The sequence below is a fragment of the Furipterus horrens genome, unplaced genomic scaffold (genome assembly GCF_987537825.1).
Source record: "Furipterus horrens unplaced genomic scaffold, mFurHor1.1.pri manual_scaffold_3, whole genome shotgun sequence".
NCBI lineage: Eukaryota > Metazoa > Chordata > Mammalia > Chiroptera > Furipteridae > Furipterus > Furipterus horrens.
The window spans coordinates 21,666,903-21,692,568 of NW_028327173.1; the positions used below are offsets into that span (position 1 = coordinate 21,666,903).

At 44.3% G+C, this 25,666-nt stretch overlaps 1 protein-coding gene across 1 annotated transcript in view; it reads right to left on the minus strand.

The window, feature by feature from the left end:
• The window catches only part of CSMD2 (CUB and Sushi multiple domains 2), a 544,011-nt gene that overhangs the window by 149,048 nt on the left and 369,297 nt on the right, over positions 1–25,666 (minus strand). The window contains exons 20-23 of the mRNA XM_090269064.1: positions 19,162–19,377; positions 17,506–17,694; positions 11,786–11,955; positions 635–791 (exon numbers count right to left, since the gene is read on the minus strand). Of these exons, the coding sequence (XP_090125190.1) occupies positions 635–791; positions 11,786–11,955; positions 17,506–17,694; positions 19,162–19,377 (732 nt within the window). The remainder of the gene's footprint in view (positions 1–634; positions 792–11,785; positions 11,956–17,505; positions 17,695–19,161; positions 19,378–25,666) is intronic.

Below are 25,666 nucleotides of genomic sequence, written 5' to 3' on the forward strand. Positions count from 1 at the left end.
CAGTTGATGGTTACTCACTGGATTTTAAAATGGTCTGGAAAAACACATTGCTTTGTCTCTACTGGGCAAGTAGAAGCTCAGATAAATGAATAAAATGGCAGTGAAACCAAAGAATGGGGCTGTGACCCTCAAGTACTCCAGGCTGCATACAAACCTGGGTGCTTTCCATTTTCAGATTCCCAGGAGTAAAGAAGAAAGGTAAAATCATGAAAAAAGAGGAGAATAATCAAGAATAAACTCTTCAGGGAGTAGTAAAAACAAAAATAATTATACATTAATGTTTGCATCTTTACATCTGGCTCTAGTTGAGTATCATTTTATAAATGCCATGAGTAGCAAAGGCTATCTTTGGTGGCTTTATTAAAAGGTTCAGTGTTTATTATTTTTAAAGTTTGAGTGACTAAAAAGTATTCTCTCAACTCAGTTATCCACCGGTTTAAACCACGGAGCTGTCGTTTAAAAAGTGGCAGCTTTTCCAAATCACAGGCACACTGTCTCAGAGGAAACAACCAACTAAGTGGGTGCCAGTTAGAGAAAATCAGACCTAATGAAGTGCTGGACAATGACCCAGAGCCCAACCTCCCAGCCAGGGAAAGCCTGACTTATCGTCCACTCAGATGCAAGAAAGACTTACTGGAAAACTGCAGCTCAAAGCCCTTGCTGGTGTTCTCGGCATCAGTGATGAAGTCAAGCCACAGGCTGCTGGATGTGCTATTCAAAGTCAGCCCCAGCATCTCAGAGTGGCTGAACACCCCCAGCAAACGGGCGGAGTTGTTGTTGCCATCATAGACCTGGACACAGGGGAGACCCCAACCCAACGCATCAGCATGAACTTATTTCGAACAACAGCCTCTCACCCCACAGCACACGTTCCCAGAGTGGAGCATCGATAACAACTGTTAGCGGGACAGTGAGTCACCAGAGGCGAGGAACGTGGCAGAGTGGAGCTAGCAACTGAGTGAGTTATGGGCCCTTCTTGACTCCACTGGGTGCCAGTTCTGTGCCCAGCCTATCTCAGTGTGAATCTGTTCTCTAGGAACTGATTGCTGTTCTAACCTTTCCAGTGGAGATCTGCTCCTGTTCCCCCAAACCCCACATGGCACCAGCTTATTCTTCAGCAGCCTGGGGAGGCCAGGTTGGGGCTGGCTGACTGCCCAAGCCATCTGTTTCTGCAGACAGGCACACTGAAAGCATTTGACATCTCTGCATCGCTAGACACTCAATCCTGTCCTTTCAGGAGATGAGGCGACTGTCCTCCTGCCTAACCCTACCCCACTGTGGCAGTGGCCTTGGCCTTGATCGTTTGGCTGGACATGGCCCCTGGGATCCGGGCAGGATGGAGTTAAGATGACCAGCGTGTCATAGTGCCTTTCCCTTCCCCAAGATCAACTGCTGCCCCTTCCCTCCTAAAATAAGGGCTCCAGCGAGGGCCTGCTGGGCTTGCCAGGGGTGGAATCGCACAGGCATCTGGCTTCCCTGACTCCCATCTGTCCCCTGAACTTCTGAGCACCAGCAAAGTCAACAATCATCGGAGTAATGAACCGGCTTCCCAGGTTTTGAGGTTGCCGCTCCTTTCTAGATAATTGTACAAATAACAACAGCAATTGTGATTGAGTGAAGGACCCCCTGGTGCTTTGGTAAATATCAAAGATGGGATCTATGGGTGGGCGATGAATATTTGCGCATGGCACAGGATGTGGTGCCAGCTGCCAGCAAATTGAAACAATATTTCCATTCTACTATTTATGAAGCAAAGCTTTCTAAAGGAAGCCATCCTTCAAGCTAACAGTGCTGTATGTTACAAAGATTTGTTTAGGCCCCCAGGAGACTCAAGTCTCTTTCCAGATCCTATTGTGCCATGGCTTTGTAACAGCAATAGACTGAGAGAATTTCAGCGTTCTAACAGACAGACAGATGGCACCAGCTTAGCCAATTTGCTCTAAAAGTATTTTTACCCATTAAAACTTATATTGGAATTAATTGATCAAGGCATTAGTCACCAATTCTTGCTAACATCACAATAAGAGAGACAACCAGACATCATCCACTTCCTGATGGAAGACACAGCACTACCTGTGGAGTCATTTTGCTGGGGGAAAAAAAAAATCAAATCTGAATCAGATCAAGCCACTGGATCCAATATCTAACTTACAGGAAGCAGAGAGGACAGAGGAACATATGAAGTGATACTCTGGGAATATGGTCCGCAAAATCCAGAATGTGGACAAATGATCTGACTCCTTTAACAAATAAATTTATAAGTGGGGGATAAAGGGGATGAAGGTAAAAACCTATAGATTAAAAATCACACAAGGGAACTAATCCAATGTGTGTACTTTATTTGGATCCTGATTCAGGTGAACTGTAAATTTAAAAATTATTAAGACATTATGAGATCATTGGAACCTTGAACACTCACTGGATATATGATGGTATTAAGGAATTGTTGTTAATTAATAAAAGTATATCAAGAATAGGGTTTTTCCTTAATTTCAAAGCATAATTCATCCTAATTCATTAAGGACAAAAATGTTCTTACTAGGTGTCATTACGAGAGAATATTCATTGCAGAAGACTTATAAAACAGAAAAACACAAAGAAAATAAAAGCAACTTTAAACACTCATAACATTTTTGTGACTATCTTTATAGGCTTTGCTCTGTGCATAGCTTTCCTTATGCATATTTATTTCTTGATTTTATATATAAATACAAGATCAAACTATAGATGCTATATGCTAACTGCTCTTTCACTTAATATAATGTACACATTTTTCAAATCATTGAGTACTTTTTCTCAACAGCATTTAAATAGTAGCATTTAAATTTAATCATAAAATTAACCCAACCCCTAATATAATTATTCATACATCATTGTCCAGAATGTGTGCCCTGGCACATAAGAGGCAATCAATAAATGTATGATAAATAAATAAGCCGTTGGTTTCTTCTAGTACTTTTGTCCTTAAATCCTCCTGGATTTATTTTGGCAGATGACATAAGATTCCACTTTTTTTCCCCAGGAGAATTAGCTACTTAACCAAACCCTGTTGTAAATATTTCATCCACCACCAATTTTAAATCTATCATTATTGAATACATAGTTATATACATTTGATTTTGTTTGTCAACTTTCTAGTCTATTGCATTCATCTATTTGTCTATTCCTGTGCATGAGCTATAATATTTTAATTACTGTAGCTTTATGATATAAATATTTAGTAGGGCAAGTGTTCCCTCATTTGTCTTTTTTTAACTTAAAAAATATTCTCCCATATTTATTCTTCTAGATACACTCAAGAAGAATTTTATCAACTTAAAAACAACAATAAAAACCATTCCCACAGAAGAAAAAAGATGCAATGCAAGTAATTTAGATTAACATTTAAATGTATGAATTGATTAGAGAAAAAATACATTTATATGATATTAAATCTTTCTATCCATGAACACAGTGTCTGGCTCCATTTAATCAAGTTGTCTTTTCTATCTCTCCATAAAATTCTGTATTTATTCCTGGATACTTTTATATTTTTCATTGCCATTGGGAATTGGGTCTCCGTATACATGTATTTCCTAACAGGATATTGCCTATCTCTAAGAAAACTGCTTTGAAGGTCCAGTTCATCATTATGTGCAGGTGATGGGAATGTCCCCTTGAGAAATCTGGGAGAATCTATGCACATCTGCTACATCTCACCTTCTGTTTTCCTCTATCAGATGTTTTTATTTTTCAGCTTTCTTGAGGTATAACTGACAAATAAATATTGTATGTAATTAAGGAATACAACTTGATGTTTTTATATACATATACCATTACATCTGACAGTTCAGCAAGAGGGCTGGCTTAAAAATAAATATGCTAAATGGATAGTTTTTTACATACAGTGACAAGCAATGTGAACACTGCTAATGTCTGCCTGCACTCAAGCATTTCAGTTTCTCTAGGACGTGCATCCAGAATAGAGAAGCTGGTTGCAGGGAAGGCACACCTTCAACTTTGACAGATGTTGCCAGATGGCTTTCCGAAGAGTAATACCAATTTAATCTCACTAATAACGATGACAGTTTTCATTGCTTCCTATCCTTGACAACATTTAGTATTTTCTGGCATTCTAATTTTTTTTCCAAGTTCATAAGTGTGAAATGGGACCTTGTTTTAATATGTATGTCCCTGAGATTAGCATCTTTTCATAAGTTTATCAGCAATTCTACTTTCCTCTTCTGTGAATTGCCTGTTCGTAACTTTTCTTCATCCATGAACATGAAACCTCCCTGTATTTATTTTGATGTCCTTTAAAATGAAGTTTTATTTTTTCAGTAAAGATTATGCACACTTTTTTGTTAGGCTTATTCCTAGATATCTTATAGTTTTGTTTCTATTATGAATGAGATCCCTTCTCCCCCTGGTTTAGAAACACCAGCAGTTTTGCTAACTTTTCTTATTGGTTCTGATAGTTTAACAGTTGATTCTTTTGTATTTTTGGAATAAGAGACATTTAATATATTCTTTTCTAATTTTTATAGTTTCTTTTTATTCTTCTTTTGGGGGGTGTGGGGGTATAATTATAGTGGCTTGGAGGGCCAGTATAATGTTGAATACTATTGGTGATAGGAGAAGTACTAGTCTTAGTCTTACCTTTACTTGGTATCTTTAGGAAGTTTTCTCATTAAGAATAGTACATTCACACAATGGAATACTATGCAGCAGAAAGAAAGAACTCACTCCTACCATTTGCGACAACATGGTTGGAATGAGAGAGAATTATGCTTAGTGAAATAAGCCAGGCAATGAAAGGCAAATACCATATGATATCACTTAATAGAGGAGACTAATGAACAACAAAAACAAATGAGCAAAATCGAACCAGAGGCATGTAAACAAGGAGCAGACTGACAGTGACCAGGGGGGAGTGGGGGAGGGAGAGGAGGGCGTAAGTAGGGGAAGGGTTTAGTAAAGGAACTAGTGTAAATAACCCATGGACATGTGCAACAGGGTAGGGATTGACTGTGGGAGAAGGCGTGGGCCAGGTCGGGAACAATGGGGGAAAAAGTGGGACAACTGTAATACAAAAATAATAATAAATCAAAACTTAAAAAAAATAGTGTTTGCTGTAGTGTTGGTAGAAACGTTTTAAAAGATTAAGAGAGTTCTGTTCACAGTTGTATGAGATATTTTAAAAAACATGGATGATATATAATTTCATTACATGATGTTTAGAGGCACATTGATTGGTAGGATCGTGTATTTTTCTCCTCTGTTTATAGGATATTAGGTTGAACCACATGCATAAAATTGCCAATATTCAATCAGTTTCTGCCTACAAAAATGGCAATTTCATAGGGTTTGCCCAATAAATAACATTATGAGCTTTTCTAGTGACACATCCTCACATCTCTGGAATCATTTCCACTTAAGTAGGTTTTGTTTTAATACACAGCCAGATTCAATATATGGTATTTAGGATTTTTAGATCTATGATCATAGGTGAGACTGGCCTAATAGTTTCTGTTCTTTTTTTAAAGTATATTTTATTGATTATGCTATTCCAGTTGTTCCAATTTATCCCCCTTAGCCCCCTTCCACCCAGTACCCCCCTTCTCTCCAGCAATGCCTTTGCTTAATTCATGTCCATGGGTCATGCATATAAGTTCTTTGGCTTCTCCATTTCCTATATTATTCTTAACATCCCCCTGCCTATTTTGTTTCTACCAATTATGCTTCTTAATCCCTGCACCATTTCCCCATTTCTCCCCCTTCCCCTTCCCAGCTAATAACCCTCCAAATGATCTCCATACCTATGATTCTGTTCCTGTTCTGGTTGTTTGCTTTTTTTTTTTTTTTAAATTCAATTGTTGATAGTTGTGAAGTTGTGTCTTTTTTAATGTTCATGGTTTTGATCTTCTTCTTTTTCTTAAATAAACCCCTTTAACATTTCATATAATAATGGCTTGGTGACGATGAACTCCTTTAGCTTTGCCTTGTCTGGGAAGCACTTTATCTGCCCTTCCATTCTAAATGATAGCTTTGCTGGATAGAGTAATCTTGGTTGCAGGTCCTTGCTCTTCATCACTTTGAATACTTCTTGCCAGTCCATTCTTGCCTGCAAAATTTCTTTTGAGAAATCCACTGTGTCTTATGGAAACTCCTTTGTAGGTAACTCTCTGCTGTTCTCTTGCTGCTTTTAAGATTCTCTTTTTGTCTTTAATCTTTGGCATTTTAATTATGATGTGTCTTGGTGTGTTCCTTTTTTGGTCTAAGTTGTTTGGGACTGTCCATGCTTCCTGGACATGTATGTCTATTTCCTTGTCCAAATGAGGGAAGTTTTCTTTCATTGTTTTTTCAAATAAGTTTTCAATTTCTTGCTCTTCCTCTTCTTCTAGCATCCCTATGGTTCAGATGTTGGCATGTTTGGAGATGTCCTAGAGGTTCCTAAGCCTCTCCTCATTGTTTTGAATCCGTGTTTCTTATTTTTGTTCTGGTTGAATGTTTATCTCTTACTTATGTTCCAAATCATTGGTTTGAATCCTGGCTTCCTTCCTTTCTCTGTTGGTTTTCTGTGGATTATTCTTTATTTCACTTAGTGTAATTAATTTCTTCCTTTATTTTTTTGCGGTACTCAAGGAGTTCTCTGAGAATCCCGATAACCAGTGTTTTGAACTCTCCATCTGATAGGTTGGTTATCTCCATTTTGCTTAGTTCTTTTTCTGGGGTTTTGCTCTTTCATGTGGGCCATATTTCTTTGTCTCCTCAATTTGGCAGCCTCTCTGTGTTTATTTCTGTGTATTAGGTAGAGCTGCTTTTACTCCCTGTCTTAGTGGCATGGCCTATGTAGGAAAAGCACCTGTAAATTGTGTGGGGTGGAGTCTTAGGTAATCTCCAGGGCTGGGTAACCCACCTCACTGCTTTGTGGCTGTGTGGTGAGGGCTTGGAGAGGGGGCAATGTTGCCACCTGTCTTCTGGTGGTTCACCCGGTGCACACCCTGTTTCCAGTCACTTCACCCACTTTCCGTGGGCAACTGGTGCCCTTCCAGCTGCTGTCTAGGTGGTGAATCACAGAGTGGGTGCGTTTGCATGCATTCTAAGAGGCTGGCCTTTTAAGCAGTGAAAATCTGGCAGTTTCTTCCACCTTTCCAACATCCACTGGTTTTTACAGCCAGAGATAATTGGGGTTTATCTTCCTGGTGCTGGAACCCTGGGCTGTGTGGTCTGGCCTGGGGCTGGGATCACTCACTCCCAAGGTATCCCTCCCATCTGTTCTGCCACTGCCGCCTTTCCAGGCTATGCTGCCTCTCTACCTGTCTTCATGACTCTGTCCCTCCTACCCATCTGGATGAATGTGTCTTCTTGAAATCTTTGGTTATTGGAGTTTCATACAGTTTGATTTTCTGAAAGTTCTTGGTCTTATTAGTTTTGAGATATGGTTGTAATTCTTTTTATGGTTGTGCAAGGAGGTGAAGCATGTCTACCTATGCCTCCATCTTAACCAGAAATCATAGTTTCTGTTCTTATGCTACCCTTATTCAGTTTGATACCAACATTTCCATTTTTTTCCTCATTGAAAATGAGTTGGGAGATGGATCTTAATGTTTTTATTTTCTGAGACAGTTTGGTTATTTGAGGGATTAATTGTTCCTTGAAGTTGTTAGTTGCAAAATGGTTTAGGCCCAGGGCCTTTGAGAAAGGATATGAGAGAATTCCAATTTATTGGTTTATTCCATTTCTTTTTCTTGATGTTAGTACTTTTGTCTATAAAAATTCCATTCTATCTAAGCTTTCAGATATCTTGGCTTATAGTTGTTCCTAAATATTTTCTTATTATTTTCATCATCTCTACTGTATCTATGACCATATTCTTTTTCTTATCCTTAACATTATATATTGATGACTTCTTTATTCCTTGACCTGTCCTGCCAGGTTTGTCTGTTTTATTAAAGTTTTCAAAGAAACAGTTGGTTTTGTTGATAATTGCTAATTTTTATTTTTTAGTCATTTTGCCTTTATCTTTAAAAGTATTTTTCTCCTACTTTCTTTGGTTTTATTGTTACATTATTCAAGCTACCCAAATCCTTATTTTTAACCTAGGTGATATGCCAGAAAGTAACAGAAGTATATTAAAATCTTCCAAGGTGACTGTAACTTTATTAAATTTTTTTACATTTCTGCAGTTTTTATTTAATTTATTCATGCTATGTTATTTGGCACATAAAGTTTTACTGTGGATTGATTGTACATTTTATTAATATAAAAGAATCTTCTTTTTCATTTCCTTATGAGATGAGGAAGAGTCTCTCTAATTTATCTTATAATAAACTGATTTCATTTCTCTGTGGTTTACCATCTTCTGTTCATCGCCTCCATTCCATTTTTTAATTGGGTGATCATGTTTTTCATCTCTATTCAATCTTTCCTCATCTCAGATTGCTCTGTTTTCATTATTGCCTATTTTTGTGCCATAAATGTAATATTCTCTCAAATCTTGTTAAGAATACAAATTAGGAGCTTTTAATAAGTTTTTTTTCCTTTGTTGCTTACAGAGGGGCAATTAGCTCTGACTCCTCAGACAGGTCTTCTCCTGATCTATTGAATATTTACACATATCCAGTTGATTGTTCTGTTGGCACACCACTGCAGAGGGAGAATGACAATGGAGAATGGAAATATCCAGCAGTCTCTAAGGGTGAGCAGAAGGATTAAACCAAACGAGGCCAAGGCAGGAGCTTCTCTTGCTCCTGGGGATAAACTGTGTGTGTGTGTGTGTGTGTGTGTGTGTGTGTGTGTGTGTGTGTATGACAGAGAGACAGAGAGAGAGAGACAGAGACAGAAAGAGGCAGAGAGCTGGTCCCTGCCACAGTGCTTCATTGGCACATGTATATCGTTGTCATTCTATACTATTGAATTTAGAGGCCATTCCTGTATTGTTGATTTTAGGGGCCAAAATAAAAGGAATCAGGTGGTACTGGGAGACAAGCTGGAGTATGTGTGGGGGTGGGGTTTAAGACATTTGTAATTATCAGAAGTAAGGAACAGGTCAGAGGTCACAAATTCAAGAAAATAGTCATGTCATGGGTCAGAAAGAGAAAACTATGTAGAAGTTTTGGAGGGCTGGTCAGATACACCAGATATTGTATCTTGGGCAACACAGAGGTGGGAAGAGGTGACAGGTCTGTGTGGTCAGGATTTCAGGTGCACATTGGAGCTTCTTCAGAGGGACAGGCAAATCCTCAAGGTAAGGAACAAGCCATTGTTCTGGGCCAAGGGGAGGTGATTGGTGCTCTGGCCCCCCTCCACACATTTGTGTCGAGGGACCAGAGTGACAGGCTCAAACAGCAGTACTGCTACCGCTGATGGTGGTTGCGGGTGGTTCTGAATCCTATTTGGGAAACTATAACTGAGAGTTTCTTTTAGTTTTGAAACAGTTATGCACCTGTTCATGTCCCAGAATCTCCCTGAGGAGGGCAAGGGGCTTTGAGGAGAAGAGTTAGAACAGGAAGGGCCTACAGGATGCCACCTGATCTCCCTGGGTGCCCTGCCCTCCTCTGCCAAGGGTCTGATGCTATAGAAGTTCTGGGGATAACAGCATCCTGGGAATGGCCATTGAGCCAGGTCAGAGCCACAGCCCAACCTTCTGAGGAGGACACTATAGAGTCCTAGACACAGAAGGAAGAGGCTTGTTGTCAAGAAGGTCGAGATAAGTATTGGAAAGCTGGGCAGGTGGCTGCAGAGACAAAGTCTGAAGCCCGGGAAGGTCCCCCTAAGAAACACAGAAACTTATGCCCCTTTTCCTACAGCCCTGCAGGATCAGCTAAAGTTCTGCTACCTGCAGAAGCCCTCCCTGACCTCTGACCTGGGTTTTATGCCCGCTGTTCCTCCCTTGTTACTCTGAGTGTCTCAGAAAGTTCCTCTCCTGTCTACGATTGTCGTTCACTTGACTATGAGGCAGCCTGACAGCGCAGTTGGGTGTGCACAACTGTTGACTGTGTCTTAGGTGCTTCTCAGAATCTCTAGCACCCTAGTGAGCAACTTCAGGCACTGGCCACATGAACTCTAGCAACTGAGGGCCCTTCTGCTGGTCCTATCAGGGCACACACACAGAACCGCTGCCTGTACTCCCTTCACAACCTGAAAATGATACGTTATGCCTCAAAATGCCCTTTTCCCTGCAGGGTTAACAACAGCCTCCATCCAGGAAAGCCTCTGCATTGTCCACCTTCACCAATTCCATCAGTAGCACTAAGTGGGGGGAGCATGTTGGCCCCGCTGTCCCCACTTGTATCCTCTGAGGCTCTGCTGTTGATAATGAACAAACGGATGGAGAAAAGTGAGGGCAAGGGCGATGTCTGAACACATGGCCCTTGGAAAATATAAAGCCCTGACAAGTCTATAGGGAGAGACACACTGTTTTCTGTGTCTGAGGGGCTCAGAAATTGAAGAGCTGAAGAAGCCGAACACAGGGCTCCAATCCCCTTGGGCCACTTTGCCGTACTCTGTTCTATTTCAGGCACACCCAGCCCCAAATCATCATCTCAGGGGCAAATCCACTTGGGTTCAAGGATAATTAGGTAGAAGTGAGAAATGCCTTCCAAACACACACACATACATACACATGACACCCCAGAGAACACATGCCCCAGAGGTTGTTCAAGAGTATCATCTGTGCACAAAAACAGCAGTACGTTCATCACATCTAGTTAGAATCCTAAGGGATGGGCATTATTTAATGGTTTCTCTTTGGATTTTCCAGAGTAGTAACCTCTCGTTGTTTCTAATGTCAAGACTTCTCTGACTATAGGGAATAAACCATATTAGAATGAGCTAAAAAATTTATTGGCTTAGGATGAAATGGAGACTCTGTGTGCGATTTTCTTAATAATCTACTTTAATTAAGGCAGCTCTTTGATAAATTCTCCAGTCAATTCTTTGATTACACACACACACACACACACACACACACACACCACATTATTGAAGATATGCTCTTAATCACACACACACACACACACACACACCACATTATTGAAGATATGCTCTTAATCGCACACACACACACACACACACACAAATACAAGTCATACATATACTCAGTGCCTTAACAATTTCCTCTCTATCATCCAAGTCAAGTCCTATCATCTATTTCTCCTACATACATCTTAAATCTGTTTTCTTTAACCCCACTGCCACACATAGGCCATCATCATGGCACATTGAAGCTACAGAAATAGCCTACTAGTGAACCAAACATATACTAAAAACATAGACAAGTACATACAATACACTGAGACCAGTAGGCACAGACAGATTCCTCAAGCCCAGTAAATACACCGACACAGATTAATACACATGTGGAAACATATGTATAAATATATTTAAATCCAAAGACATATATACATAAGTGCACATACACACGCACACACACACATAAATTTTATGAGCTCTTTGTTATTCAGGTTGATGGTCAGAGTTCACAATGGAAAACATGATCCATTAGTCACTCCAACTGAATTTATTACTATTATTCTTATTATGTGGTCTAGCCGTAATCAATCTCATATGTATCTGAGAGCAGTCAACTCTTAAGCAAACTCTAAAGCCACATTCTTAGATGCTCACATACCGTACCTCCTCTCTTAGGTTCTTACTTTCTCCCAGGTGAATGAGGATCATATCTTGGGACTCAGGAGGAAGAAGAAAAGTTTGGGTCATTCACACAGAGACAGATGAGTGAGTGCGGAACACACTTTTGAACACTGTAACATACATTCTGTAAGAAATCTAGCAGTGGTACCTTGAGGACATCTCCTTCAGAGAGTTCAAATGCCCTGGCTTTAAGCTGAATTCCCTTCCCGGGCTGGGTCTGGATGGAGTAGATGCATTCATGGTTGTTATTGTAGTTCACAGGGAAGTTGGGGGACAGCAAAGTGCCCTGAGTGCCCGTGACTGAATTCCCACACTCGGCTGGAAAGAGAATCACAACAATCACAGATTAACTCCCATTGGCTACATCCAGAAAACAACTCACAGTGCTGGAGAACCTTACACGGATGACAAGTTGTTTGCCTCTCTACCTGCCAAAATGCCTATTTATCCGTCTGTTTGTCTGCTTGTCTAGAGGACTGCTTAGCAAGGTTCTTTTTAACACCTGCCCACCTACAGTTCTGCTTGGTTTCTTTCTCTCTTTCACTGTGCTTGTCTGTCTCTCTTTTGCAGAAACAGAAACAAACCCACCAAGCACCCTTTGCTTTCACAGCATTATGAAGCAGCCACTCCCCACACCTGTTCCCATTGTATCATAGCAACAGAAATGACCGTACGGGACGTCAGGGAAGGATGATGGCAGCCAAGTGAGAAGAGATGATGCCTTTCGGTATTGGAGGACAGAAACTAAGGGACAAGAACATTGAATAATAATTGCTAGCATCCTCCTAGCTTCACAAGGATCATTTCTGGCATTAGTCACAACAAGCAACCCCATAAGGTAGGCACAATTACCATCCCTATTTTGAAGATAAAGAAGCTGGTACTTCGCAATTTAGATCAAGTCTCTCAAGTCATGAAGATAAGGGGGCTGAGAACTCAAAGCCATTGGTCCTGGAATTTAGCTCCCTGGAAGCTCTGGAGAGTTTTAGCACTGACCCATTGAAACTCTCTTTTTCACACCCTCTTCTCAAAATCTCTTTCTTCTCCTCCAGGATCAGCCATCATTTCCTCATCACCCCCATAACTTTATAGCAGTTATCACCTTGCACTTGACTTATTTCTATTGCCTCCGCCACATTGAGGATCTTTTAGGGCTTGGTCATAGCTCTGTGTGCCCAGCACCCACTCAGTGCCTGGAAATGTGGCCATCAGTGGACGAAGGAGAGAGGGGAAGCAGCTCAGTGGCGGGGCATGTGCTGAAGAACCCTGCAGCTGGCTTTCTAGGGTCCTTAATAATGGTGAAGCCCCTTCCTGTTCTTCCCCCCACCACAGCATCTACCATACTGAACCCTGGTTGCTTGTTACTGGCCTGGATCCTCCACCACAACTGAGTTACTTAAGGAATAGGGTTATGCTTAATGAATCTATGAATTTCTAATGCTTAGCCCAGATCATCTATAAACTAAATATTTCCCAAATGAACGAATGAATGCACACAGAGTACATGGACCTCAGAAGATATACAGTCCTACAAATAATTAGGTTCGGAAGGATGTTAAAATATAAGTCCAGATGGCAGGTCCATTTTTTTGCCTGGACATATGGGAAATTTGGAGCATGTGTTGAATCTTTGAGGCTGATGTAACAAGTCTGTTTTCTCTAAATCACCTCCCAGTATCCCTTTTCTAGGCATAATCCTTGGCAGGGAACACTGTAAGGTCTATCAATGGGCCAATGATTTGACCATATAGTCAACCCTAATTACCGTAAGCCTGGAGTACTAAGCCAAGGCCATGTAGATGCAGGATGTGATACAGGAATATTCAAAGTTGAGCCTCTCATGGGCTTAGTTATAACCTTATGTGTTCTCTGGTCACGAAGGCTGCTCCTCAGACCTTTGAAGACAGTGACCCTGTCCCACCACCAAATCCCAACTTTTTCAATGGGCCCTACTCCCTGGGCTCTTTCCAGTCTAGGGCCTACTTCAGTTTCCTAAGACTTTATGTAAGTCATTACTATGAACCGAATGTTAGTGTTCCACCCCAAATTCATACGGTGGAGCCCTAATCCCCAATGTGATGATATTTGGAGGTAATTAGGTTTAGATAAGGTCCTGAGGATAGCGACCTCATGATGGGATTAGTGTCCTTAAAAGCAGAGGAAGACTTCAGAGCCCTCTGTGTCATGTGAGGACACAGCAAGAGGGTGCCTGCCATTTGCAACCCCAGAAGAGGGCCTCTACCAGACACCAGATCTGCTGGCTCCTTGATCTTGGACTTCTCAGCCTCCAGAACTGTGAGAGATAAATGTTTGTTGTTTAAGTCACCTAATCCATGGTATTTTCTTAGAGCAGCCCAAACTGACTGAGACAGCCATTATGTGTTTTGGAGGTAAACCTAGCTTTCCAGTACTCTAAACTCAGCCTGTTTGCAGAGGGACCAAATGTACATGATGAATGTGCGAGCTGGGGCATAACACTAGGTGGACAGAGGCAGACAGGTACCCTGGGCGCTGCTGACAATTGAGGCAGACATGTTTCTAGAGTGCATACATTTTCTGGGTGCTGTCAGGTGAAGGTGGAAACTTAGGGGGGAACGATGAAGGCTATGCACATTCAGACATTTATCACTCAGTCACATCACATGGGTGGCTCTCCAAAGCAGCTCTCCATCATGTCTGGGGACACACACCATTTCCCTCCATCTAGGGAGAGGCATGTGCTACAGATTAGCATGGAATTTGGAGGAAGATAACCAATTTACATCAACTCTCTAAACTTCAGTCTCTTCACCTGCCTTCATCTGTACAATCACTATCATCCTCATAAGAGCACAGAAAAGAAATGCGTGAGGTTTGATGACAAAATAGGTAAATATATGGGAAGTGATGAGCACATAGTAGGCCTTCAACAAATGTTATTCCTCCTCTTTTTCCTCATTCATCCCAAGTGAATCTATGCAGCTTACCTGCTTCTACCTGGAGGCCTGACTGCCCATGCTCTGGGAGGGGCACAAACCCCAAGAAATTTATTGGGAAGCATGTGTTCACTGCCTGACATTCAGAGCACCCTAACTCTTTCTCAAGCTTCTTGTCTTCCACTTAGTTCCTAAAAGGTGGCCTCCCTTAAACATGGCTTTGGCATATTACTGGGCCCCATCCCTGCCTCTGGTTTGCAGCTGGATGCCATCTCTGCCAGCATGACCCTCTCCTCTTTCCCACATGCCCTGCACCTTCATAAGGAGGGAAATGGGGTGGACAGCCTCACATAGGGCCAGTCTTTAGCCAACCCCCAGGTCCTGATCCCATTCCAGGGCCTTGTCCTGGGCACCAGGGAGGGTATAGGAGGATAGAGGGACATGGCACTTGCTTCTGGGAGTTTCCAAAGTAACAGGGGAGGTGAGTGTGCAGATGCAGTGCAAAGCCAAACATGAGCATAAATGTTCCAGAGGAACAAAGAGTCAAATATATGCCCAGGAAATTTCTGCTGCCAGTTCTGGCATCTGTGACTTCTGTTGTCCTCATCGTAAGAGGCCTCCTGAAGGGCAGGGACGGTGTCTTATCCATCAGTCTGGGGCTCCCGAGGTAGAGGGTTAGGTCTTCTCAGTCACACGGGGGCTCGCAAGGACAGGGCCATGTTCCCTGTGGCAGACTAAGTCCCCTGGGGTCAGGTCCATCCCTTCCACATCAAGTTCAGGGGTCCCTGAGGTCAGGGGCTGTGTCACCCCATCACACCATGAATTAGAGCCCAGGGCTGTCCATCTCCATCTCAGCAGGGATGTTCCTGTAAACACCATGTGGGCTGAGTCATTCAATTGACACCTGCAGTGTGTATGGCAACAGGGAGCTTCCCCTGGGGGGCATTCCCATGAGACCTCCAGCCCGAGGTTCTGTGGCAGGGCCGGTGGTTTTTAGGGGTGATTATCACTGCTGTGTGTTATTAATAACATGTGTAACAGAAGAAAAAGGTAATAATGAAAATATTGTGAGGTGTCATGAACAAACAGTAATTGGAATAACATGTTAAAGGATGAATTTATGCAATGTGACTGAGGGCAAAAGCTTAAGGAGTGTGTGCATTTGTGGTCCAAGATAGTCCCATTCAAGAAGAATTTTCCCCAGAACCACTTAGATGAGGATATTTTCCCAGAGAAGAAAAGAGCTGCTAACAGCCAGATACAAACAACCTACATGGGGGAGACATGTGTGTGTCTGAATGTGTGCCCGGGTCAGGGTGGGTGGGTGGGTGGGTGTTCTGAGGGATAGTTACGAGAGAAAGGATAAACTGGAGGATTATTTAACTGGTCAAAATGGAATTCTGCATCAATTTGTATTAATGTTTCCTTTCTGAGATTATAAAAGGTTACTGGATATTGCTTATCAATAAATAATGATTAAAAGGTTATTGGCAAAATGATGATAATTATAGGGCACCTCATGGCTTATATAAATTATGTCATCTAAGCTGAAATAAAGCCTGTGAGTTGGATATTGTTATGTCTGGCTGGGGCTGAGGCTGCGTGGCCCGTCCAAGATCTAACAGCTGGTAGGTGGCAGAGCAAAGACTTGACCTTGGGTCTGGAAACTGAGCATCCTGAACCCAGCCCATCTTGCTAGCCTTTTTACAGCTGTCCTCTGCAGAGTCCCAAGGCTCCATAGAGTTGTCTCAAGCAATGATGACCTTGAAGGCCATCAAGGTGCTGGCCCATGTCAGTCAGTGCAGTGTTGCTTTTATCTGTTTGGTGTATTGGGGTTTTACGTATTATTTCACTCTACATATGCGTTCCATGGCTAATAGCCAGCAGGGTAAGTACTTCCCTAATCCTGCCCGTGTACCGCTCCACATTGTAAGTATTGAGCAAACTGAGCTGTCAACCTTATAAATGAGGGACAGCCAGCAATTGTCCCTGTTGCCTTTAATCAACATATTTCTCCCTATCTTCCAGGCCTGGAGCTCTTGCTGGGAGGAAGGGAGAGCCTCGGGTCAGAGTGCTCCTAGTTCCAACTCTCTAACCTCATTATTTACTGTTCTCCCGGTTGCTTGCTCAAGGCCTTGACACTATGTGCCGTCTTCTCTCAGATATCTGAGTGATTAGCTTCTTGAATCCCTTCTGATCTTCTAAAATGTCAACACATCAGGGAGGCCTTTGCTGACCATTCTTTTTACAAGAACAACTCTTACCTCCAGCACTTTCTAAGCTGACTTGGTTTATAACTCTCAACACTGCCTGACACACTACATATCTATGGGTTTATAGCTTATCTCCCCAACCAGGATGTGAGGTCATGAGTGGAGAGACTTCCTCTGTTTTGTTCACCTTTGTATCCCCAGCACCTAGAAGCTTGCCTGGCATGCAGTGGGTGGTCTGTAAACGAACAGAACTCTTGCTTCCTCTCTCCTCACCAGGTAGATGGATTAAGTCTTTCTAGAGGTTCTGAAAAGCTAGCACCCCCGGCGGACTAGTCTAAGTGCTCTCCACTTCACCAGATTGGGCCTCCCCATGGGCAAAGGTCATACCTCCTTCCTATAGGTCCACCCCTTGCCCCACCAGTGCTCTACCCAGATTTCCCTGCAAGAGGCATCCTAAGCCATGGGGATGTGTTAAGGGGGGGAGGGAAGAGTATGGAACTCAATGTCATTTGGGTGTTTACTATGGGACTACTTTACAAAGATCAGGCTGGGCTCCAGAACAGCCCATGAAGCAGGTATTGCCACCCATGGTCCCCACTGCAGGTAACTGTGTGCTAAGGCAGTCCTCACACCCGGCCAGTTGGCCTCCTGGCCCGTGTGCATTCCGCCACCTCATTCCAATTGACTAAAGCTTGGCCCGCCCCATTAGTGAAGCAAAATGAAAGCACGTGACCACCTACCAACACACCTTGGCAGAGGCGAACTCCACAGGCGCCGTCTGCCCCCCAGGCACGTGATGCGGGCCGTGCCCTCCAGACGGTACCCGGGGAAGCAGGAGAAGGTCAAGGTGTCGCCTACACCAAACTGCAAGCCCTTCCGGATGCTGTAGGCGGGGACTTCAGGCTCCTCACAGGGCTCCAAGTCATATTCTGGAAAGGGGGCAGGAGAGCCAGGGTCAGAGACAGAAGATGGGAACAGAGACAAAGACATCAATCAGGGAGGAAAGAGCCAGAGATAAAGACAGACAGGGGGGCAGAGCACGCACACACTGGTCCACAAGGGCAAAGAGAAAAGAGAGAGCCCAAGAGCAACAGGGTGGGAGACAGGCCGTGCAGTGAGGAGAGGACACCTTGGGCTCTGGGTGGTCTGGGGGCCTCACTGCCGTGAACAGGGGAGAGGGCACAGCGCGGCTGGAAACATGCTACCCGGGAGTATTTCTGAGGCTCCTTGTGACGTGAGCCTTCCCTCCTCGCTCCCTTCATCTCCATACTAACCCCAAGCCTTAGGGCTCGCAGACTCTCCTGCCTCCCCGCACCGCCCCCCCCCCCCCCCGAGCACTGAACCCAATTGAGCCAATCAGCCCGGTTCTAGGGGTCAGAATGTGTGACCCAGCTGAGGGAAAGCTCCACTGGGAAGAAGAAGCCAAATGCTTCACTCGAAGCTGTCTTGGTGATGCTGGCACTTGAGACAGATGGCAAGTGTGACGGAGTGGTGTTTATGGGCCAGGGACTGGCCTGGTGCCTTTAGTAATGGCATAGATGTGACCATCCCTTGTCCCCAAGGGCATCTCCCTCTGGGACACTGTTCTCAGAGGCTCTGTGTGGTGAGGAGGGTCTGTCTCAGATGGATGAAGCACAGTGGCTGGATTTGTCTAATCCAGGAGGCCAGTCCAGGCACCTGGCAGGTGGCTTCTGCTAGAGGGACAGCAGGGGGCTGAGCTGGGCCAAGTCCACTTCCTAGAGGCCAGATATTGCTTGCCCGTCCTGGCAGGGTCCCTCTAATACCTCTGCTCTGGGCTGGGAAAGGGGGGCGGGTAACGCTGAGGAGCAATGGGACAAGAATGGCAAGGGGACTCGGTGCTAGAGGAGCAAAGGGCACTCTTTTCTCCTTGAATGCCAAATTAAAGGGTTTTCTTTCCAGGACTCCTAAACACAGAGATAAATATCTATTACTGCTAAGTTACATGGATGAAGAAGCCCCAAATAAGACTAAAATACTCTAATATGTTAACTTCAAACCCCCTTCTTCCTCTTCCTCTTCTTATCTTTTCTAAATTGCTGGGGTTGTGAATAGCAGAAATGGAATAAGGAGAAGTATCTGGAATTGCTAGGGCAGGAAGGGACTTCTGTGAATTTCTCTAGTTCAGCCAGTTGGTCAGGTCATGTTTGGAGAGAAACCTAAACACCTTCAGAGAAGGAGATCCCCCCAAATCCTGCCAAACCCATTACAGGGAAGTTCTTCCTTGTGTCTGACCCAGCTATCTTTTGCTGCAGCAGAGAGGTCACTCTCCCAGAGACTGGAGAGTAGAGAAATATCCATCTGGTAGGAAGACTAGGGGCTGGCAGCAGAGGGAGAGACAGGGCACCCTTCCCCCAAGGGACCCTCACAGGCTTTACCTGAGAAGGTGATGTTGAATCCTTCATAGGACATGGAGAAGTCGGAAATGAAGCGGACCTGGGCAGTGAAGTTGCCATAGAGACCAGCGCTGATGGGGGCTGGCAACCTCGAGCCAGTCAGCTGCCTCAGGGGCTGGGTAAAGCTGCCATTTTCGGTGATGAGGAGGTAGTCATGGCCACTCTCCAGGTGGAAGGTGTGGAAAGTAAAGAACACACCTGCCAAGAGACCAGAAGGGTCAGGGCGATGACGAGGAGATGGATGAAGCAGCCCAGCTGCAAGACGGGATCTGCACAGACATTTCCAATTTGTAAATGTCCGTGGGTGTTCAGGAGTACAAGCATACATTGATGAATCCATATGGGTGAACCTGAATGATTGAACTGGAATGAACTGCATCACACCACTGCCCACAGGTCCAGCCAGGGAGAAGCACACTGCTTTACAGTTGTCAAAATTGGGAAGGAAGATTTATGGCTAGTTCTATGAGAATACTCCACAGCCATTCATTCATTCATTCATTCATTCAACCAACAAATATTTGCATATTTGTTGAGTACTTCTTATGGGCTAAGATCCAGGGCCAGGTAGGTGCAAGAGGATATACCAGATATTAAACAAATAACTACAGTAGAGTGATGATTGCTATAATAAACATAGATCAGAGTGCCGGGGGAGGGGGGGGGTCACGCTGCAGAATGGGAAGCAGTTTGTAGCAGAAAGAGAGGAGTGTAGGATAGCCTCACTAAGGAGTACACATTTGATTTAGGTCTTAAAAGGATGCATCAGGATTAATCAGGTAAGAGGGAAAAGGACTGGTGCGTGTAAAGGAGCTTGGATTCTAGGGCTCAGTGAACCCCACGGTGTGGCTGGACACACTCAGCAGGAAAAAGTCTGGAATAGAGGCTGGAAAGGCCAGTTGGGGCTAGGCCAGATATTTTTCCTGGGGGCAGTAAGTCATCCTACCCAGAATGGGTCAGATTTCAGCCCTAGCAAGTTGTTGATGGCTGTGAGGAGGACAAAGCCGAGGGAGGAGAGGCAGAGAGAACGCTTAGGGTTAGAATGGGGGCAGCCGTGCACTGGGCAAGGGCCCGGCAGGGGGCTGAGACCAGGAAATGGGCACAAGACCTGGTGAGGGAAAGTAGACAGGTACCAGCAGCAAAGGTGCAAAGGAGGAATGAAAGGGTGACTAAGAGCGTCTTGACCTGAAGGAAGGTGATGTCTTTCGCTCTCGGGGGTAGGACGTACAAGAGGAAGAGGAGCAGGTGGCAGAAGGGTAATGAACACCCTGTTTTCAGCATCCAAACATTGATAGGTAGTGGGCATCTGGGAGTGTGGGCTTGGGTTCAGCATAAAGGTCGGACTGCAGCAGATCTGGGAGTTGCCAGAAAGAGGTGATATTAGAGGCCAGAAGCATAGAGCAGAGAGCCAGAGGAGAGCAGAGGGGGCATCAGGGAAGGGGTAGAACGGAGGCTTGGGGTGAGTGGCATTAAGGAGACAAGGAGAAGCAGGACCAGTGAGGGGACGAGAAAAGGAGTACTCACTGCGGGGAAGGTGTTAAAGGCACTAAATGAAAACAGTAATATTCAATAATATCGGAGCACTAAATATTTACGCGTCACTGTTCTGTGTGTTTTGTTACTCTGTAGCAGGCCCCTGTCCACTGGAAGGGAAGCTATGAAGACTCATTTAATCCTGCCAATAACCCCATGACATGGGAACGTTTACTCTCATCCGCATTTTATCATACATTTGAGGAAACTGAGGCACAAAGAGATCAGGTCATTTGCCCGAGGTCACTCAGCTGGCAGGTGGAAGAGCTGGGATCTGAACTGAGTCAATCCGACTGCAGAGGCTGTGCCAGGCGCTGCCCACACAGCGCTGCTTCTCTCACTACAGAAAGAGACCAGGTAGTAAGAAGTCAGGTGGTGAGCAAGGTTATGAAGCAGCAGGAGCTCAACACCCAAAGCAACTCTTGAACTTGTGCAGGTAGCAGTTGTGTTTGTGGACATACGTGTAAATGCACGCCCACCCACAAGTGTGTGTGCCCACGGGAGTGTATGCCGTGGATGTGCTAGGGCAGGAACTTGGGGAGACAAGGTGTGGGGGCTGGACCCACTCACTATTCAAAGTCCATGAACCAGCAGTATGGGCTTCGCTGAGGAGCTTGTCGGAAATGCCATCTCGGCCTCCACCATGGACCTTCCGAGTCAGAATCTGCACGCTAACAAGATCCCCAGGTGATTTGCAGGCACATAAAGGTCTGAGAAATACTTCTTTAGATAATTCCTGACACGTTTTTTGCTAAATGACAGTTGGATCCAAGCTCTTAACGCGAAAGCATTGGTGATGTTTTCATATTCTCGCCTCTCTGTTGATAGAAGCAGGTGAACCTGGCATATTTATGATTCTATGGGTGCGCGTCAGGGGAACAGAAGAAGTGGTGGGACCAGGGATGCACCTTGTAAATGGCCTGTGCCCAGGCAACCGAGATGCATCCATTTGTCTACTTGTTCAAACAGATCCTAAGTATGTGCTAAGCACCTAGAAAAATCACGCAGGTTAGTGGAGGAGACAGGCCATCGATAGTGAGAATCCAGGGTGGGGGCACAGGAGAGGTGAGCCCGATGCCATGAGACTTGGGGAGGCTTGCCAGGGGCTGCAGATGGTGACATGATGAGTGTGGGCTTGCTTGCAGACCCATGGGTATGTGCGCTCGCATGTATCCTGTCCTCCCACACAGAAACACATGTGCCAACAAGAAAATGGTTCTCAGTCTATGGAGCTTGGGAAAAGGCTCTGTGGAATCCAGGTGCTTCCCTGCTAGCTCGAACACAGGGTTGAGGAGGGGGCAGAAACAGGGGAAACTGAGTTGATGGAGCATTTCACCTTGGTCTGTATTCTGCATGCAAATACAGTCCCTCCCAAGGCAGAAAACCTTTGGTCGGGATTCTAAGGAGGAGTAAACAGTTGAGATGAAACCCCTGGGGTTCCCAGCTGTGCGGATTGCCTGGGGCTCTTCCCGCCATTATGAGAAAATGAAGACATTGTTACAGAAATAGAGAGGCCCCAAGTTGGAGCTGGGCTGTGGGAAAGGCAGGGGCTTTAGAGGGAGACAGACCTGGGTCAAAAGCCGTCTGCCCACGGGAGGGTCTGGGCTGCGGTTACTGGGCACACCCTGAGTTTGAGTGTCCTCAGCTACAACATGTGGATGACAGTATCCCTCTCAGGTGACATTTAATCCCTGGAGGAAGGAGGGATCGGGGTAGCCTGGCACATAGTAGGTGCTCTCTTTGCTCAGCTCATCAAACTCCCAGACATCCCTGTGGGTTTTATAAAAGATAATCAGCCCTGGGTTCGCAGCAAGGACAGTTCTCTGGTCTCCTGAATTGGACGCTCCGTTGGGCTGGGTGTGTGGCAAGTTGAGTAATTCTGCATTTCCTAGTGTTCTGAGTTTCTCCTGGTTCCTTCTGCCTGGTAGGGAGCAAACAGAACCAGGAGCCTAAAGCTTTGTTCACAAGCAGCACCCTCTGGAGAAGGGTCTGGGTTCAGTTTAATTCAATTCATATAAATATTTCTTGAGTTCCTTATGTGCCAGACACAGGGGCAGAGCTGGGAAACTGCAGGAAACAAGGCAGACCTGTCTCTCAAAGAGCTGAGAGTCAGTGGGGGAGACAGATGATGAAAATTCAAGTTCTGTACAGTGGGGCAAACGCTGGAATTGGGAAGGTACAGGATCATGTGGGGGCCCACGGAGGCGAGCCCAACTGAGACCCCAGGCTGGGGAGAGGAGGTCGGGAAGCCTCATTAGAGGAAGCAAGTTCAGAAGGATGAAGAGCTGGCCATGCAATGGGAATAGTGAAGACAGCATTGAAGAGGAGGTATCACAGAGGGAGGAAAATCATCCCAATGGGCAAAGAAAGCCTGGGAAGTTCTTGGAATGGAAAGTTCAGTATAGTGAGAACCAGTGTTTACAGGGCTCAGAATGAGGCCAAGAGAGGTAATCAAGGGCCATGTCAGCTGTTTCACAATTTCTTACAGGTTAGGGAAGCTTTTAAATGGTTCTAAGGGAGAAGTGACCTGGTCGTACATCACCGACTGACCTCTGGTTGGTTCTGCCTTAGAACACCTGTCATCTGGCTAATTCCCATTCATCCTGGAAGGACGGTTTAAGTCTCAGCTCCAGGACACCTGCTTACCCCTTGGGCTGGCCGTTGGATGTTTCCCCACCTCTCCCTGCTCCGTCTCAGCATTGGTCATGCTATACTGAGAAATCTCGTTCGACTTTCTATCTCTACCACCAGACTATGAACCTCCCGAAGGCAGACCATGCACAGTGGCTGTGTTTTCCTAGCCCCTGGGATAAATGCAAATATAAAGCATTTGTTAAGTATTTGTTGAACTGCACTGACTTCTAGGCAAAGACACATAGAAAGGCATGGAGGAACGACCCCCACCACCCCATAACAGATGCCCAGACACAGAGAGAATCATGACTAGAGGGGCTGTTCCTCTGGGGATTAAAAGGGCTTTTCTTTCTTTCCCTCTTAATGCCACACAGTAGGTTCCAGCTCTCGGAAGGGCCACCTCTGGCCCAGGCTTGATGGAAACAGCTCTGCACAGTGAACAATGATGCTGTCCTGATCCCTCTCTCTTCAAGAACAATACTGTGGGAAGAAGGGGACATGGGCAGCCTGGTCGGCTCTGCTTTGCCCAAGAAGCTCCAGGCCATCCTAGTCTTGGCTGGGTCTGGCCCACTGAAGGCAAAACTGAAAGCACTTAAGTTCACAGATGGGACTATACGTTGACTTTTCTTTCAAATTTTCTTTTTTAAAAAAATACAAATAGTATACTTTACATGTACTATATGGCTATACCATATGTTTATCCTTATTGGAGAGAGGAATGGAGAGAGAAGTATCGATCAGTTGCCTCCCAGCAGCCAGACTAGGGATCAGACCTGCAATTTAGGCACGTGTCCTGCTGGGAATCGAACCCGAAACCCTGCAGTTACAGGATGACGCTCTAACCAATTTGAGGCACATCAGCCAGAGCTGTGCCATATGTTTATTAACCATTTCCTTACTGATAGATATTTAAATAGTTCCTAATTTTTCAGTTGAAAAAGTGCTTTAGGAGACATCCTTGTAGCTAAATCTTGATGTATAGCTTTACTTAATGTCTTCAGGTCATTTCAAGAAGTGACACTGCTGGGTCCAATGGCACATGTGTTTTTAAGGCTTTTGATCCACTTTGCCAAATCACCCTCTGAATAGTTTCAACCATTTTATGAGTATTCGTGGCTCCGGATTCTCTCCTACTTGGCTATAATCTCCTTTGCTGACTTGAAGAGGGAAATGCATTTCATTACTGGTGGAATATGCATTTCTTTAATTATCAGCGGTGTCAATGTCTTTTCATTTGTGTATTTCCTCTATTATGAAGTTTTAGTTTATAGATCTGTTCATTTTAGAGCTTGTACAGCAGGGATATTTTTCTTAAAGATTTTAAGAGCTTCTCATGCATCAAGTTGGTAACCCTTAGTAGATTATATGTTGTAAATATTTTTGTCCATTTACTATTTGAATATTTTATGGCTTAAAAAAAATAATTCCATTGGAAGTTTTATTTAATCAGATTTAACAGTATTTGCTTCTATGAATTCTACTTTTGGAGCCACACTTTAAAGTATGTTCCTATTTGAGGTTAGATTTTCATGTTCTAGTACTGGAATTTATGTGGTTAAATGTGTGAGGTATGATTTTTTTCTTTTTCTGTTATTCCAAATGTTTAAGCCCACTGTTTTAAAACCAATTTTTAAATAACCCATCCTCTCTTCAGTAGATTGGAAATTACACTTGAATCATATATTAAAGACAGTCTCTCTCTCATACACACCCACACCCACACACAGAGAAATCTTTTTCTGGACCTTTATTCTCCCCCACTAATTTGTGTTTCCACTCCAATACTCATACCAAATTGTGAAATTATTTTAGCCCATAACCACATTTTATTGATGATATCTGGAACAGTTGCTCTTAATTTTTTTTCTTGGCTTTTGTACATATTAATTTTTCTAGATCAGAGTTCTTACTTAGGGGCATGCATCAGAATGAATAGTGAAGTGTTCTAAAGACAGAGACGGCTGATTTCTACCTCCAGCATTAGAAATCAAAACCTCTAGGGTGTGAGCTAAGCATTAAGGAATTTGCCAAAGTGCAGAGGGGGTAAGAACCACGACTCCAGATGAACTTCGGAATAAGCTTCTGAGAGTAAAGGCCAGGTCTGCCCGGTTACTGTTTGTTCCCAGACCTGGTACCTGCCACACAGGTGCCATTTTAATTAACGTTTATTTTATAACAAGGTCCCTTACTTTGTCCTTGGTGAGGAACAGCTGAGCTATGCATGAAGAGGACTGCTATGTCCACTATCGGCAGGGTGGACATGAGGAAGAAGGAGCAGGTGCATCCTATGGTCCCGGGGGACACAGAACAAGGAAGAAAG